At 28.8% G+C, this 19,020-nt stretch overlaps 1 protein-coding gene across 1 annotated transcript in view; it reads right to left on the reverse strand.

Moving 5' to 3' along the window:
- The window catches only part of LOC124819229 (latent-transforming growth factor beta-binding protein 2), a 72,979-nt gene that overhangs the window by 25,031 nt on the left and 28,928 nt on the right, over positions 1-19,020 (reverse strand). The window contains exons 3-8 of the mRNA XM_065818540.1: positions 2,126-2,305; positions 1,498-1,635; positions 1,281-1,409; positions 940-1,110; positions 694-837; positions 442-576 (exon numbers count right to left, since the gene is read on the reverse strand). Of these exons, the coding sequence (XP_065674612.1) occupies positions 442-576; positions 694-837; positions 940-1,110; positions 1,281-1,409; positions 1,498-1,635; positions 2,126-2,305 (897 nt within the window). The remainder of the gene's footprint in view (positions 1-441; positions 577-693; positions 838-939; positions 1,111-1,280; positions 1,410-1,497; positions 1,636-2,125; positions 2,306-19,020) is intronic.

Below are 19,020 nucleotides of genomic sequence, written 5' to 3' on the forward strand. Positions count from 1 at the left end.
CAGAATTATTTTTTATTGTTTGTTATTTCTTTAAAAATTGTTAAAAATTTTGTGACATTTGAAATTGCTTGGGGGGTGGGGGGAGTTATCCACTTCAACCCAACTCCTTTGTATCCGCTCTGAATGAACCTCAATATATTTTATATTTAATCACATATGCAACCCTCGGAATTAGGGTCAGCATTCGGCAATTCTGACCTAACTGCCAATCTTAAGTATTTGAGGTGGGCAAAAAATTGCCAACCTTGTTTCTATGTTTTATGGTAACCCCTATGTATCAATTTATTTTTGCCGACCTTATGCCAACCTCTAGCAGTTTGAGGTTGGCGATTTATTGCAGATCTCATTTTTTCTAATTCCGAGGGTTGCATATGAGATATGGTATGCAATAAAATAGTTTACAAAAGAAAAATAGATATGTAAAAAACCAATAAAATATACCAACGCAAGTGTAGCTTCCATTTAAGAATGTTAGCAGGTTATAACCATTGTCACATATACAAAAATAACTTCCTACAGTGTTTACACAAGAACAGTGAGGACTCAAACATAGATTTTTAGCACACTCATTAGTATCTATTTCAGAAAAATATTGTCAAACTACATTAATCAGAAGAAACAACATCAAAGAGAAAAAACAAAAAAATAAAAAAAATTCATCAAGTTTTGAAAACATTATAAACATTTCAATACCTGTACATGGATCAGAAAGTGTTTCAACCCCTCCACTGCTTGTACTATATCCACTCTTACATGTACAATTAAAACCTCCACTAAAATTGTTACATATAGAATTAACAGAGCAGTTGTTCTGATTCATGCTACACTCATCCAGATCTATAAACAATCAAACATTTTGATTCTTTTTATTTCTGTAATTTTTCGAAATGATACAGCGAATAAATTAAAATGAAAATTACCAGAACTTTTAAAACTAACCTCGACAAGTATAAAAGTCTTCAGGTCGGGGAGCAAGATAACCATCAGGACAAACACATTGAAAACTACCAATAGTATTTATGCAAGTAGTAAAATTAAGAGTAACAGGTAATTGACGATCACATGGGTTGTTAAAAATAGTCACACCATTAGGAACACACTCATTAACATCTACAAAGTCAAAAGAAATTTATAGCCCATAGTTACAAGCGCTGCTATAATAAGCATTATTTATAAAATTAGAAATTCATCTTTGAAATTCTCTTAACTTAAAAAATCTTCAAAAGTAAAGATAATAAAATTGCACATGCAACATATTATTTTTGAATCAAAAACCTTACCTTCACATACTCCAGTTGTAGGATTGGTTTGATTTCCACCTCCACATATACATTTGTATGAACCAAAAGTATTAACACAAACAGTTTGAGTTGGGCATACCGATGCTCTTTGTGCACACTCATTTACATCTACAATAAACATAAAGTTGAAAATTTGTAATACTCATTAGATTGAAAAGATAGAAACATCATTATTTATACACAGAAGTACTATTACCATAGCATCTCCTCCTATTGTCGCTTACTGCGTAATCACCAACAAAACCATTTTTACAAATACATTCATATGAACCATCAGTATTTGAGCAATCAGAGTTTTCAGCACAGATAGAAGAATCTTCACACTCATTTATATCTATAAATTATATATTTCAATGTTACAAAATCATTAAATTTCACAGTGAGCTAGATGTTTGCAAAAAATATAAAATAATATTTAAAAAATAATATAATAAAACATAATCTAAACATTTATATAAAAATATAATAAAACATAATCATTAGTTTTACATAAACTAAACTTTAAAAAAAAAAAACTTGAGGGTTTTTTATACTTTTATAGAAGCACTTAAAAAATGCTCCTATAAATAAAATGTTTCTTTTATTATTTAATTTTTTTTTTATTATTATTTTAGCTTTTTTTAATCTTTTATTTCTTAACTTTAGAGTCTGAAGCTTGGTGTTTAGAGTTTTTCATTTTAGTCTGAAAACATTTGTGGAACTCTTAACTCATTTTGCATTTTATTTATTAGACTATTTTATTTAATTAAAATCAAAAAATATTAGAATATTAGCTTCTTTTTTTTTTAAATCAATAAAATATTAACTAGACAGCAAAACATTACCTTGACATTGTCTTGGAAACTTCAAGGTTTCATAATTGATTACACTAGTATTGTCATTTACCCATGTACCAGGAAGTGCATAGTAACCAGGTTTGCACTGACATTCGTAAGTGCCTGGTGTTGAAGTTGAATTACATTTTGAATCAGCAACATTTGCACATGCAGTTGATGAACAGAAGTCTGAAAAATTTGATATTAAATATAAATATTAATACAGCTATAGTATAACTTTATAAAACTTTGATGTAAAACTATTGATGAAAATTTTATACTCATGAACCATAATACTAGGAAAAAAAACTAGGGAAAAAAAATTATTTGTTACAGCTTAATTTACTCTATTATACTATATACACTTTTTTGTATATTTTTACAATAAACTAATGAAATTTTCATTTTAAAATATATTTAGAAGTTATGATGTTAATTTCTTCAGTTACTAAAATTTGATAATTTTGTTTTCTATCAAAATGAAGACAAAGTCTCTTTCCTTTCAATGTGTCAAATATGTTCTGTCTTATCTGATCACCTAATCCTTCAACTTGTTCAAACCTTATTCTATGGACTGTGCTTTTTGATAAGTTGATTTCATCCAGACTCACACCACCTTTTTTACATATAGCTGCTACTATTGAAGTTTGAGGTCTTATGCCAACATTATATCTTGCAGCAGCTGCAGTTGTGCATTCTATCAGTTCTTCAGGACTGATATGTATGAAAACCTTTGGTTTTCATACATATCAGTCCTGAATGAAATGTATGAAAACCTTTGGTTTAGATTTATGTCGGATATTTTCCTTATCAGAATCTTCTTCAGAGGATGGTTCATTATCAGATTTAGGGTTAGAATTTTCATACTCAAAGGAATTTTCCTGTTCATGCATTTCTGCTAGAGCAAGTATGTATTGATTTTCAGTTTCTCTGTTTCTTTTATCCTTTACAGTCTCTGATATCTTTGTTCTTTGTTAATCATGGCTTTTTGATAGTTTTTGTCTAATTCTTCTGAAATATTTTGTTTCCTTTCACCCTTTTGGTCTTTGCAGAAAAGCAAATCCTCATCTTTTGCATTCTTAGAATAAAGACGATCAGAAGCAATCTTATCCTCAATATTAGGAACAGAAATATCAAAGAGACAGTTACTTTCCTTAATAAAATCCAATTGCATCTTTTCAAACCTATCTTGACTTGAATCCCAGTTTAAACTTCGTAATTTTCGCATCTTTTTATACTTCTGATCTAGCTTGAGAATCTTCTCTCTTACAGAAGCTCCCTTCAATATGAAATCACCAAAACCAGCTTTTTTCCAAATTTCTATTACAGATGAAGAAATGCATCTTTTATTTGCTGTAGAACAAGGTACATCTCTACAAAGTAAATCAAACCCTACATGAGCTTGTGGACATGCAACCAGTTGCTTGGTTGGTTTGAATCTTGGAGATCTAAAATAAACAAAAAACATGAGTTAGATTTTAAAAAGGCAAATATGAGAAATTCAATTCTTTTGTTATTTTGTCACCTTGTTGACCAGACATACTACAAATGTCTCAACACACTGCCAACACTTAGAAGTTGATTCTGTGGAAGCTTATTCAGTGGGTATTTAAGAAGGTAAATCAGCCTTCTTGGGTTTGTCTGTATAGAATTCTTCCTCTTTTCTCCACTTGCTTTTCTTTTACACTTAGTTCTTCCAATTTTATTAAAATCGTATTTAATAATACTTAAGCTAATACAAATTAAATAAGGTTAGTAAATATTATTTCACAGTGATGAAATTTGAAAAGAATATAACACAAATCTTAAACAGAAAACTTTAAGAACAAACACAGCTTTAATTCGAAATCTCAGCATGCACCAGACCGGATATTGCAAACTGCGTACACTCGTACTGTAAACTGCGTACACTTGTACTATAAACTGTGTACACTTGTATGTGTTGTGTATACAGCAAAAACTGAATGCCTACTCCAATAAGCACAAGAAAATGTTAAATGTAATGATCACAAGCTTTCCTACAAGGAGTAATATGCATATTGTAACAAGTGTAAAATTATAATTTTTTATATTTTTAGAATCAGGACATCAAGTAGAATGGGAAAAAACACCAAGTAAAATTTTTTTGAAATTTTGGGACACCCTTATAAATATATGTTTATATAACTTATTTAAACACTACTATTTTCGATAAGTCAGTCGGCACACACACAAAATATGGCACCTACTCGCGCCGGTGACGCGAAATGAAGTATTTCCCCGAAAAAGGTAACTCCCGGTTAAAACATTTTAACTCCCCGGTTAATCTATTTCGAAATAAATAAACCCCGGGAGTTAAATTAATTATTATATATTATTATTATTATTATTATTATTATTATTATTATTATTATTATTATTATTATTATTATTATATAATCTTTTTCGTCTATATAAAATTTTTTTTTACAAAACTGTTAACGTAACAAATTGACTGGAGCAAGCAGAAGACGATGGTCTTATCATCTTGCCCCGTTAATTTCAATTATGTTTTACAATCAATATCAATTGAATATAAGATAAACACAAATTATAAGATATTTAAATATATATAAATATAAGAACTCGTATAAGTAAAATAGCCAAGTAAATGTATCTTTATAAATATAAATACAATTAAATGCATTTTTATAAATATAACCATAATCATTTCTATTGTGTAAATAGAAAGTAAAAAAAAATTTCAAGACGTGTGAAAGTTTTTTTTAAAAATAAGAGATTGTTTCAGTAATGTTGAGGTCATGTAACTGTTGTTTAACAACGCATTTAAAATGTTGAAAAGAGTTTATCGTTTAAATCTCATTTGTGAGAAATGAGTTCCACAATTGTGGCCCTCTTCTAGATACTGGGAATTGGGATTGACTCAAAGACATTTTTGGAATATAAAAGTTCTGCTTAGAATGTTTTGTTTCGTATTTATGATCAATAAGTTGGAAGTAATTATGGAATATTTTTGGGACCAAATTATTTTTTACTTTGAACATAAGCTGAAGGATGCTAAAGATGTTTTGTTCATAAATATTAAGAACTCTCAGTTCTTTCATTAGTTGTTTAGCACTAACATATCCATTTGTGAATATGCGGCATGCTTGCTTTTGTTTTTTATAGACTAACCCAGTAAACACACAAACGTCTATTAAACGTCAAAAAACGTTTCAACAAAACGTTCAGATTTGGTCAATTATCCGTTTAGAATGAAATCCAGATTAACGTTTAGAACAAACGTCCGTAAAACGTCTATATTCAAACGTATTTTAGACGTTTATTATAGGATTATTATACGTATATAAAGCGTTTAGATTTTGTCTAATTTACATTTAAATCTAGTCTAATTAACGTACATAAAGCGTTTAGATTTAGTCTTAGCAAACGTATATTAAACTTGTCTATTAGTTTCTTTGATTTAGTTAACGTAAATTTAATTTATTTAAGTTTTAAAACTAATATTAGTTAAAATTACGTTATAACTTTTTAACTTAAAATAAGTAATAAGAGCTATATAGATCGTGAAATTTATAAATAGGATATAGTTATAAAAGTAATGAAATTTATAAATAAGATATAGTTGTAAAAGACCTGATCTTATTTTTTATATTTTTTATAACTATTATAATATGTTTATAAACTTTTATACTATACTACGTATACTATACCTTTATTTTATAAAAATATTTATAAAGTTATAAACTTATATAAAATATTTTCATATAGTGGGGGTTTAGAGAAAATATGTTTGTGCACTATGCTTGTTTATGTTTCGATAATTAAAAAGAATTAAATGATCAAGCTTTTGGCAGTGGAAGTATTATATTAAAAAATTTCTATCAAATATTTTTTAAATATATAATATATCTCAGCAGAAAATAAAAGTTTACATTATTATTAAGATTACTTATAAAATTAATAAACTCATAAACAAATATTTTGGATCACTGGTTTATGCATTATCAAAAATCTTCATAGAATACCGTCTACCACTTGTTTATCATGCACCTGTTTGTGCAACATCATCTTCTACATTCTTATCCTGATCGTCTGATTTCGTAACCTGATTTGTAACCGCAAAAAACTATTTTAATTAAATAATTCAAATGTACATTCATAAAATAAAATTGGAATTACACAGAACAACTTTACATATAGAGGATTTCCTGAATGGAAGTTTCCAAATTTCCTGTACCATCCATGTTTATTTTTGGCAAAAATAAACGTGGAAAATTTCGAAAGTCGCGCCATATTATATGCAGTGGCTTTTACCAGCTCTGTTCTACCAATTTTCTTTAGCAAGTGTAACTAAATTAAGCTAAAATGTATCTAAAATAAAAAAGTAAAAAAATTTATTTATTAAACCTTTTGATTAATGCAAATATGAATACCTACTGCTACTGGTATCATACTAGCGCTTACAAAATGAATTTAAACTGTTTATAAAACTTAGGAAAGAAGTTCTTGCAGCAGGACTTTCATAACAAGAGACCAGCAACTCGTATTTTTTAACTGTGTCAATGTTGCAATTAATAATTTCTAAAACATCCATTAAGCTGTTGGCATTTAAGAAGGTAGATTGTCGCGATAAGAGATTTGTAACATTTTAGCTTCCGACACTCGTTTATTATTTTTTAATCAGTCGTTTTGCTTTCAGTTGTTGTAAGGAAGTGAATCTGGTAAACGCATTTAAATTAATTATTTAGCCAATAAAAAGTAATTTTTTAATAATTTTTTTTATTTCGTTTTAATTATGCCTGTTTAAACCGCGTGACTTAAGCTGTTATGTGAGTCTTCTGACCAATGGCTATATTGCTATATTATAATATAATAAACGTTTATTAAACGTCGATCAGACGTTTAGAATAACAATTTATATTAGTAAATATTGTAAACGTTTGATTGACGTTAAATAAACGTATAAATTAAAGCGTAGATTTTAAATCTACAAATGTTTTCGTTTAATTAAGGTCGATTAAAGGTTTACAATATTGACTAATGTAAGTCGATATTCAAAACGTTAGATCGACGTTTAGTAAACGTATATATAAAAAAGATTGAAATATACGTTTCAAATCAAGCGTCAATTTTTAGTCAATAATAGGTTGCTAAACTTTTTATCTATTTTTCGACCGTTTTTGATTAAATATTGACCAATTCTAAACCAATCTGTGTTTACTGGGAAGGCTAGCTTTGATTGGTAAGTACTTGCCCAGGCAACATTGCAATACCTAATGTAGCTATGAACAAATGCAAAGTATAAACTTTTAAGACATACTTTATTTAAAATATTCTTAGTTTTATGCATAGTCCAAATGCTTTTAGATATTTTATTTTCTAACAACATGATATGCTCTTTCCAGCTAATATGTTCATCTAGAATGACTCCTAGAAACTTCACAGAAAATGCTCTTTTTAATATTGTTTTGTCAACTAAAATATCCGGAAGTTTTAATGGTAATGTGTCTGACTTTGATGGTTTTGTGAAAAGAATGTGTTTGCTTTTTTCAATGTTCAAGGAAAATTTGTTAGCTTTCAACTAATCGCTTAGCTCTTCAAGCTCCTGATTTACTATTTTAAAAATAGTTTTAATATTTGAGTGGGTGTAGAAAGCTTGGGTGTCATCTGCAAAAAGAATAAAGTTCAGTATACGAGAAGACAAAAATATGTCGTTAACATAGACAAGAAAAAGCAAAGGACTCAGGGTTACCAAATCAATATTTTTATACCATAATTACTAAGTTTGTATAGAAGGATCTTGTGATCCACTGTATCGAACGCCTTTTACAGATCGATAAATACTCCAAGTGTATATTGATTTTTGTCAAACCCATTCAAAATTTCGTTGACTAACTTTATTACTGCATGTTCAGTTGAATGGTCTTTTTTAAATCCGTATTGGTTATTAAAAAGGATATTGTGATTTTGGAGGTATGAAAAAAGTCTGTTGTACATAATGCGTTCTAGTACTTTCGAGAAGCATGAAAGTATGGAGATAGGCCTATAGTTTGATAAAGTAGAGTTATCTCCGCTTTTATATATCGGAACTACGCGTGCTAATTTTAAGTGTTCAGGAAAAACTCCACTTTTTAATGAGAGATTAAGATATACAATAGCGGATATTCAATAACATCATAAACTTCTTTAACCACATGAGAGCTGGTATCATCAAGGCCCGGACTCTTTTTTGATTGTATTGTTTTAAATGCGTTTCGAAGCTCATCAAAAGATAAGTCAAACTCGTCCATTACAAAGTCCACTTCTTTTAAATATGATTTAAATATTTTTTTACTTTGAGTTATTTTATTAGCTAGTGTGTTTCCGATGTTAGTAAAATAATTGTTAAAACTTTCAGCAATCTTTTTTTGATCATTAATAACAATGTTTCTGTTATCGATATTTAAATGGTTTGGCAGGATATTACCTGGATCAATCTTTTCCTTTCCTATTACTTCTTTTATAACATCCCATGTTTTTATATTATTACTAATATTATTTTGTAAAAGATTTGAATAATAATTTTTTTTAGCTTGTTTCTTAAGTTTTTCAAAAAGGTTTTTATAACCTTTATATATTTTTTCATTTTTATAGGGTTTTTTTTAAAAATATTTTTCGTAGAGTTTTTGTTTTATTTTGGAAGATTTGATGAAGCCTTGTGAAATCCATGGACTTTGTAAATTTATGAGCTTGACTCTTTTTTCTTGTTTTGGAAATGCTTTTTCATAAGCATTACTGAACTCACAGATAAAATGTTCATAAGCTTTATTTGCGTCCCTTTTTTTTATATATATTACTTTGTTTGGTATCCCATCAGATTTTTCTTTGCATATTGAATTAGAAGTACAAAAGATTGGAAAATGATCACTTACATCGTTTTTATGATCCCACTTTGAGTGTTATATTTTGAAAAATTATTAGTAAAGATATTTTCTATGAGTGTTTTAGTTTGATGAGTAACACGAGTTGGCTTGTTAATTAATGGTAATATACCATGTTGATAAAGAATATTTATAAAGCGTTTAACTTTAATATCAGTTTTTATGACTAAAAGGTTTATATTGAAGTCCCCATTAAGTATAGTTGTTTATTTCTTACCGTTTCTAAATACAGTTCTAAATATTTTTCAAACAATTCTATATTACCACTAGGTGGTCTATATATTGCAGTTAAAAAAACGTTTTGTACTTTTTTCTTATTATCAATCAGTTCTAAGGTTAATGACTCACATTCTTCACTACAATGGCTAAGATTTTCTGCTTTTTTAAATTGCAGTGTATTGTGGATAAAAAAACATATACTGCCACCCATACCTTTACCTCTGGTTTGAAGAATTGATTTGTACCCTGTCAATTGAAGATTCGAATTATTGGAATCTTCATCTTGACACCAAGTTTCTATAAGGCATATTACCTTAAATTCACAGTTTATGTTATGTAACATAGACTTAAAAATTTCAAAACTTTTTTTCAGACTTCTAATGTTTAAAGTTAATGACGTAAATGATGGTTGCGTTGAGCCTATATAACAAGAAACTTCCTCAACATTACAGTAACAAGACTCAATATCAATATCCTCAAAAAGATTTATATCAGGATCATTATTTTCATTTAAAAGAAGTGTATTTTTCTTATCAAAAATCTCAAAAGTTTTTGTTTTAGTTATTTTATCAGCCATTTTTGTAATTAAATTTCTATATCTTTTTTATGATGGAAAAAATTAATATTTTTACTTATATCTATATATCTCTTTTATAATAATAAAAATTAATTTTTTTACTTAACTATATCTTTCTTTGTAGATACGTTTTTTAGTTTAATAATTTTATCGTACCTTAATCCGACATTTTCTCCCTTTTCTCTTCTTTGTTTTGCCTCAATAAACAATTTCTTCCTTATAATTGCTCTCTCTCGAGAATAATCTTCATTGATGTAGATGTTTAGTCCCATTATATTAATATTGATTATATTAATTAGAGTTAAATATTTGTAACCCCAATCGTAATAATTTTTTATTCTCATCGTATTTTTAAGTTTCTCGAATCAAACATGAGATATGAAAAGCCTAACTCCACCAATATTTGTACAACAAAATATGAATCGGAATCTCCATCTTACCTAGGACCAAAAATTTGTAAACTAATCCCGAATGATTATAAAACATCTTTATCTTTGAAAGAATTTAAACTTAAAATAAAAAACTGGAATGCCCATGCAAATTATCCATGGTTTTTATTAAAGATGTTGGATACATTAATAAGCTAAAGTAAAATGAAATCTTTATACTTTTGTCGGTTTTAGCCACTCTAGTTGGCTTCTTTTTATTTTTTTTTATTGTTGTTAATGTATTTATTGATCATCTTACAATTTACATTTATAACTATATTTATTTTTGAAGGATAAGTGTCAGCTGACTTAAATTAGCCGATTATAGAGCTATCAATGTAACAACCATATGTGTCAACTATAAATAAATTACAAATAAAAATAAATAATAAATGAGTTATTTTGATAAAATAAATAAATTCAAACAAGTAATCATTTGGTTGCCATATGTTAAAAAATTTTAAATTTTTTTGTTTGTTTTAAATTTCAAATTAAAGTTATGCGTCATACTTTTTATATAAATGGTCGCTAAATTATATTTTGATAAAAGCGTGGAATTATCCTCGTAAGTAACGATATCTAATTTGATTTAAGATATTTAAATAAATAGCTGTGATGAAATTGAGTATTATTATTATTGTTGTTATTATTATTATTTCTTATTATTATTTTAGTTAATAAAACGTTAAAAAGCAATAATTCAGTTATTGTTATTTATCCTTTGAGTCCACAACAATTTTATTAGCTTGTTACTCATTGAGTAACAAAAAACAAATGGACAAAGCTCTACGACTAGCACAATTTGAATCACCTCCAAACACATCATCAAATAACCAAAAGTTTAAACATTGGTTTTGAATAATTTTTAGATGTGTTATCTTAAGAAAACATTGACAAACTAAGAATTCTAACTAATTTTCTTCCTCATCAGATTTTTGAGTACATCCAAGCACTTAAAATACTTGCCAAAGATTGTAACTTTAAAGCAGTTATTTAATTACAATACCAAGAAGAAGCAATTCGTGGCTCCTTTATCAGTAGTATAGCTTCTAATGAAATCAAACAACGACTTCTCAAAAGTTGAGACATGACACTAGAGGTTATGTTTGACAAAGCTAGAACTTACGAATCTGCTCAAAAGTATTCTAAAGATTATCTATTCTCAGTTTACCAAACACCTACGTTTACAGCATCTGTTTCTAATGAGAATAGAGAAATTCTCACCGCATCTGCTGCCATTCCTAACAGTAACAACTCCTTCAAAAAAAAAGTTTGCTTCTTTTGTGGAAACACTGTACGTCCTAGATATAAATGCCCAGCTTGTAGTGTTCTATTAATGAGAATGAACCATTAGAAACCCATGCATCTAATACAGCTATCGCAGGACTTCTTAATCAAAATGGCAGACCAGTTGCTTTTTTTTTGCAATTGTTATATCGATCCGAGCTAAAATATCCCCCCATTGAAACAGAGGCATGCGCTATTATAGAATCTGTTCGCATTAGTGCCATCTACTAACTGGGAAGATTTCAAGCTTTTAAGTGATCAACAATCTGTATTGTTTATGTTTAATAAGAACAATACAAGTAAAATCAAGAATGATAAATAATATCAACAGCATCTTATGCTTTCTTGTTACAGCTTTGACATTTTTTACCAAAAAAGAATAGACAATATTGCACCCGATACTTTTAGCTGTATGTACTCTTCAGCAATGAGGTTGTCTATTCTATTGTCTTTACACAATTTGTTATGCCACCCTGGTGTTATCAGAATGATTGCTTCTCGCAACCTACTATTCTCAGAAAATGTTGTGAAATCTGTTATAAGTAACTGTCGAATCTACTGCACACCTGTTATAAGAACCAGATGAAGCTGCACACCAGTTTCAAACTTAAGACTCACCTACAGTTAACTTGGAAACACCGAACCTAAGCTCATCGGAACAATCTACTGCATACTTGTTACAAAATCTACTGCACACCAGGTACAAACTTAAGACTCACCTACAATTAACTTGGAAACAGCGAATCTAAGCTCATCGGAACAGTCTACTGTACACCTGTTACAAGAACCAGATAAGATTGCACACCAGTTACAAAAACCAGATGAGACTATGTCATTGGATCTTCCTACGACATCCAGTGAGTCTCAACCTGCCATGTCCAATAAGGTTGAAAATGATATTTTACCAAGACGATCAACTTGAAAGTGCACGGCTTCAAATCAGTTAGATCTTTGAACAATTGACTACTTAAAACTTAAAGATGTCGGGGAGAATGTGGTGAAATTGAACATTATTATTGTTTTTGAATTAATATTTCTACTTATTGTTTTAGTTAATAAAAAGTTAAAAACTAATAATTTACTTATTGACATTTATCCTTAGAGTCCACAACAAGCTAAAACAATCTTTTGAATAATTTTATGCAGAAAAATAACTACTTAATTTAATTTAAGTAGCCAGTTTATGTAGGTTAAATATTTGGCTTGAAATATTCAACTGATTACAACAGGTTTAATGCAATGTTTATTTGCGTCCCGTAAGTAACAGTGGAATTGCCCACTAACATAATTTATATATATATATAATATTATATTGCAGTTTCACATATAGAAATATCATTATACTGATAATGCTGTTTCTCTAATGTATAAAACCATAAGCATTTTCTTTGCTTAACTGTTGCTTTTTCATGTCGTCTGTAACACACCGTCTCCAGGTTTCCAGTTTCTACTTCTAATTTTTTTGTCTGAAAATTTTAACTCTGGACGCTAATACATGATCATCTGCAACTTTAAACCACCTTAATCTTCCCTGATGCACCCTCTCAGATACACTCACTATTAATAATCTCTATTTAAGATCACCACTTCTTTTCTTGTTTTTAGAGTTGCACCGCACACCCATCTGATTTTTGTCTTTCGATTAGATGGACATCACCTTTATTGCATATGTTTCGCTGCTATGCATCATTATAATCTGTACTCACATAGTGTATATCTTTTCTTTAATCTTTAATAATACATTTCTTGCCGTTAGAAGTGGAGATAGTTCTCTGAAACTCAAACAATCCTTTCTTGTTGTAATTGTATGTTGTAGATGTGTTTATATATATATATATATATATATATATATATATATATATATATATATATATATATATATATATATGTATATATATATATATATAAATTTATAAATATATATATATATAAAGGGTGTGCTCATATTATTAGAAACACGACCAAATTTAAAAACTTTGTGAATAAAGTTCAAAATTAACAAAACATTTTAACAAAATAATTTTTTTTATTTTACAAATAGTATGTATGTACCTTTTACTTTAATCTGGGAGTTTGGCAACATTGCATTTCATCTCATTATGAAGTTATAGTGTTTTTCCCGATTTTTGACAATTTTGGCAGTTATACCTGTGTTGTTGTCGCGTGAAGTGCTGTTTGTGTATTGCTCTCTTTTTAAAGTTTTCAAAGATTTTTTTATTTTTTTGTTATTGAGTTCTATTTATGTGTCTATTTTTTACAGTTAAACATGATTAAATCAATATTTTTACATATAATTTGACTTCTATAACGGTTTACTAGAATCACGTGTTTTGTTCAATATGGGAAAGGCAAAAGATGTTTCACCCTCAAAAAAAAGAGAAGTTGGAGCATTATTGAAGAATACTTCTTATTCTCAAAGGTGTATAGCATCAATGACAAAGGTTTCAGTGGCAACAGTCAACCGAATAAAAAAAAATCTGGACAAAAATGCTGATTATACTCCTCAACGAACAGGACATTGTGGTAGAAAACGGCTAACAACGCCAAGAGACGATAGAAAAATACGAGATATTTGCCTAGAAAATAGGAATAAGCCTAGGCGAATACTAACCACTTTAATACAAGATGCTGGAATACCAGTATCTCCAATGACAGTTCGTCGCCGACTCAAAGAACAAGGATTTAGATGCTGTCGACCTGCTAAAAAGCCTAAGCTCACTCTAGCAATGCTACAAAAAAAACGCCTTGCTTGGGCTAAAAGTCATCGGCATTTGACCGTCGATGACTGGAAAAATGTAAGTACTTCATTTATAATTGTACACATTCCATTTAGAGATTTGCCTACATTAAAACTTTGACTTATAAGTTTTTTTGATGTTGTTTAGGTATGTTTCTCGGATGAATCGACAATCCAGATATTGATGAACAAATCACAGTTTGTGCGTAGACGAGCTGGAGAAAAATTCCACAAAGACTGCATCTTAGAACGTGTAAAGCATCCTCTAAGTATAATGGTATGGTCTGTCATTAGTGGACATGGAACAGGGCGCTTATATATCGTTGAGGGAACTATGCGCCAGGACCAATACATAAAAGTTCTTGACACAAGATTGGTACCACAGTTGAAGGAATGGTTCCCAAAGAACCAAAAATTTAAATTTATGCATGATTCTGCCCCATGCCATAAAGCAAAGAAGGTTACAGAGTACCTAAAAGCAAAGAAAATTCCAGTGCTACCATGGCCTGGAAACTCACCAGATTTAAACCCTATTGAAAATCTGTGGGAGATCATGAAAAGGGGAATTGCTTCTGAAATGATCACCAACAAAATACAATTAATTGAAAAGATGATCAAAGTCTGGCACAATAACATAGATATTCAAAATAATGCAATAAAATGCATAGAAAGTATGCCAAGACGTGTAGAAGCGGCAATAAGTGCCAAGGGAGGGATAACAAAATACTAAAATAAATCACCAATATGTAATCTTTTGCTTGTACAATAGTGGAATTATTTAAAAAAAAATATAAATAAGTATGCTTTTTGTAATAAATATAGACCGCAACACTCAAAAGTTACGAAAAAATAGTCTGCAACCTTTTTATTTCTATAATAAATAACCTTCAACACATAATTTTTAAAATAAAAGACAGTGTTTCTAATAACATGAGCACCCACTGTATATATATATATATATATATATATATATATATATATATATATATATATATATATATATATATATATATATATATATACATATTTATATATATATATATATATATATATATATATATATATATATATATATATATATATATATATATATATATATATAATTTTATATGTATTTTATAAAATAGAGTGTTCAATGACCTTAAAAGAAAAGAGCAATAAGATAGAAGATAGATAGTAGTATTCGATATATATGTATATACATATATATCGAATGTATAAATATTTAAGAATGCTTGAGATATATATAGTGCTACTGGTAATATATCCATATCAATAGCAAATTAACAGATTTAAGAACAAACAGGAAAATATCAAGTTGAAATACTTTTTTCGTAATTCGTTTAAGTTGTTGTTCCAAAGGAGTTAAAATATTATGGGGATTTAATTTGTTCCGCCGACAGGGGTAATTTATTTCAAGGAGAGTTAATCTATTTTGAAATATATTAATTCCCCGGGTAATTTTTTACGCTACGGAAGTTAATTTACAGTATCGTCCACAATTATTTTCGTCTTGTCCATAATTATTTTCGTTGCAGTCCATAATTATTTTCGTCGCGTCCATAATTATTTTCGTCGTGTTTACAATTATTTTCGTAATAAGAATACTTTATTTTTCAAATGTTTTGCAGTAAATTAAGAAAAAAAATTCAAGCATAATTTATTCACATAAACTTATTACGCTGAATTCCTTATAACACCCACTCACGCATGTGAGAATAATAATTTTCAAAAGAGTATTCATTAATAATGTTAATCATTTCTTGTGGATTATTAGGTCGTGGTTGTATCCTTCTGAATAAATTTTTCATTACACCAAAAAACTCCTCGATAGGATTAAGTTGAGGGCTGTAAGGTGGTAAAAACTGGATAGTACAATTGCTTTCTCGAAATGCCGATTCTACAGTCGATGAATGGTGGAATCGCGCATTGTCCATTATTACAACATATCTTCGATCACTTAAAGCTGGTCTTAAATCTTGTTCGATCCACTCGTTCATGCTAGCAGTATTAAAGGCCCCAACCTTTATTTTAAAACCAATAAGGTAAGTATGGGTATTAAGGCCCACCTAAAAAAATGAAAATGTAAAGAAATGCTGATTTTTTTTTGCTGCCAGTGATGAAACCAGATAACTCTAATATTTTAATGTCGAAAAAAAGTTTCATAATTTATTTTTTCCCTAAGTTTGGATTAGTGGGCCTTATTACCCGCCGGGCCTTAATACCCATACTTACCTTACATCCCGTAACTGAAATGGCGCATTTTAACTAACATTCCTTCCTCTCTGTGTGGGGACTGTAATATATGGGGTACTTCCCAACAATTTATATCCATGATGTCGTGAATCGTACAAATTAAAACCGGTTTCATCAATATAAATCATATCAGAATTTTGCAGAAAAGAAACATGATTGCAAAACGTGAACCTTGTTGCTATTACGTGAGCTGAATTTCTCGCAATAACGACCGATTTAAGCCTTTTACTGGTATATATCCCATTTGTTTAATTCTCTTTTAATTGTAGTTGTCGAGCATTTATGTTCTTCGGGCATCAATTCTGCAATGTCGATCGTAGTTAATGCATTATTTGCATTAATTAATAATTCAATTTCTCTCTTTCTTTCAATATTATCTCGTGCTGCTCTGCCACGCTTTTTAGGCACTGTATTTTGATCTTGTTCAAGTTTTCGTATCCAGTTTTGAATCGTCCTAATTGAAAGACCTGTTGCATTTGCAATAGATCGACTTGATTCGTTGCTATTCATCATTCTTTTTAGTGTAGAAATATTTTCTTCGGTTGCAGTTTTGTTTTTTGTTTGTTCTTCTGTTTCGACATTCGAATGATTGATGTTTGTATTGTTTTCGTTTGCCTTTATGTATTTCGTGATAAATATACTAAAGTATTTTTATTACGAAAAAAGTTGTGGACGCGACGAAAATAATTATGGACAGCAACGAAAATAATTAAGGACGCGACGAAAATAATTGTGGACAATATTGTATTATGGGGGTTAATTTATTTCACGACCCCGGCCCTGTATATAATTAAAAAAACGCAAAATGTTCAATCATTATAACATTTTTGCCAGGGCCATTAAGGTAAAAAATTTGATATTAAAGATTTTTTTTTTATGTTCTTACATTATTATTTTAAATCAAACTCGATTAGTTTAAATGACCATTATAAGAACTGCATTTAAAACCACATAAAAAAACTGTAAAAAAAAAAAACAACAAAAAAGAACTGTAAAATTTTACTTTAGCTATTTAGTTAATTTGTTTATTTATTATTTAATTTTTTAGTAATAATCTCATCATTTTATTATAATCTTGTATACTCTGTGATTTTGAAGACTTAACCACAACTGCTAATATGTTTTGAAAGTTTGTACACATTTTTAAAACGCGCTAAAAAAATTAACTATAAAGAAGCTTAAAAAAAAAACTTTATATCATTAAAAAATCATTAAAAAACCAAACAAATCTTCAAATTAAAACAAAATTAAAAAAACTAAAACTAAACTAAAATAAATAATAATCTATAACAATAAGATATTCGAAATTATATTTGGAATAAATAACTTTGGAATAAATAAACGTTTATCTTTACGTTTATGTTTTTATAATATAATATTATGCGAAAAGCTTTTTAAATAAAGAAACAGCTTACATCTAAAGCGATTGTTTACCAAATGCTCACATTTAAAAATAAAAATAAAAGATTCTTATTAATTCTTCACAGTAATGTAAACAAAAGAAAAAAAAATTAAATCGTTTATTAAAAAAGTTGATATAATTTTTTTTTATTTAAAGACATTTATAATAAAAAATACATACTAATATAAATATTAAAAAAATACATATATTGTTCATTAATATTTTTGTAAAAAATCACCAGCAGTGATTTGTTACTTTATTTAAATGCGTTTCAATAATATAGAAACATAAGTAAAGATCAAAGTTATTTAATTTAAACAGTCTTTTTGTCTTCTCAACAAAATATTTCTACTTTTCGAGTTAACTAACTTAAATGATTCATATACAAAGTTCATTAATAAGCAGGGCCGTACCAAGGGCGGGGCCAAAAATGAGGCGCCAAAATTGGGAGGGCGCAAATTTTAATAAATTAAAAAAAGAATAATCAGTTTATGAAACATATTTTCACGGCGTCGCTAAACATATTTTCGCGGCGTCGCTAAACATATTTTCGCGGCGTCGCTAAACATATTTTCACGGCGTCGATAAGAGAATTAATTAAAATTCCGCCTCTTGACACAAACTCCTAAATATTAAAGCTCATTTACTGAACAAAAGAGCGCCCTTTAACACTAACATACCTTTGATAACCTTTGAACATTATGATTCTATTATGAATCGAACCAAAAAATCATCTGGTGCTGAATTTAAGAAGAAAAGAAAGCAGCGCCAAGAAAGTGACGAGAAACTACAAAACTGTTTCAAAAAGTGTTTGGTAACAAACTCAGTGGAAAAACAAATTATTTCAGAGGATATTTGTACTGAAGTTAATGCCAATTTAACAGATCCTATAATTGACTTAAGTTCGAATCATCATTTGGAATTAATTGAAGAGGAGGTTTTCATCGGCCAAAGTCAAGAAGAATTTTGCACAACTGATTCAGAACCAACAAGGGAAGATGGAAATGCCCAGCTTTCAGGCCCAGCTGAAATGGACGAGGATGAATTTCATTCAGAAATCTCAGTGGCCTCGGGAGAAAATTTTCAACACAGGGAT

Source organism: Hydra vulgaris, chromosome 14 (assembly GCF_038396675.1).
Source record: "Hydra vulgaris chromosome 14, alternate assembly HydraT2T_AEP".
Classification (NCBI taxonomy): domain Eukaryota; kingdom Metazoa; phylum Cnidaria; class Hydrozoa; order Anthoathecata; family Hydridae; genus Hydra; species Hydra vulgaris.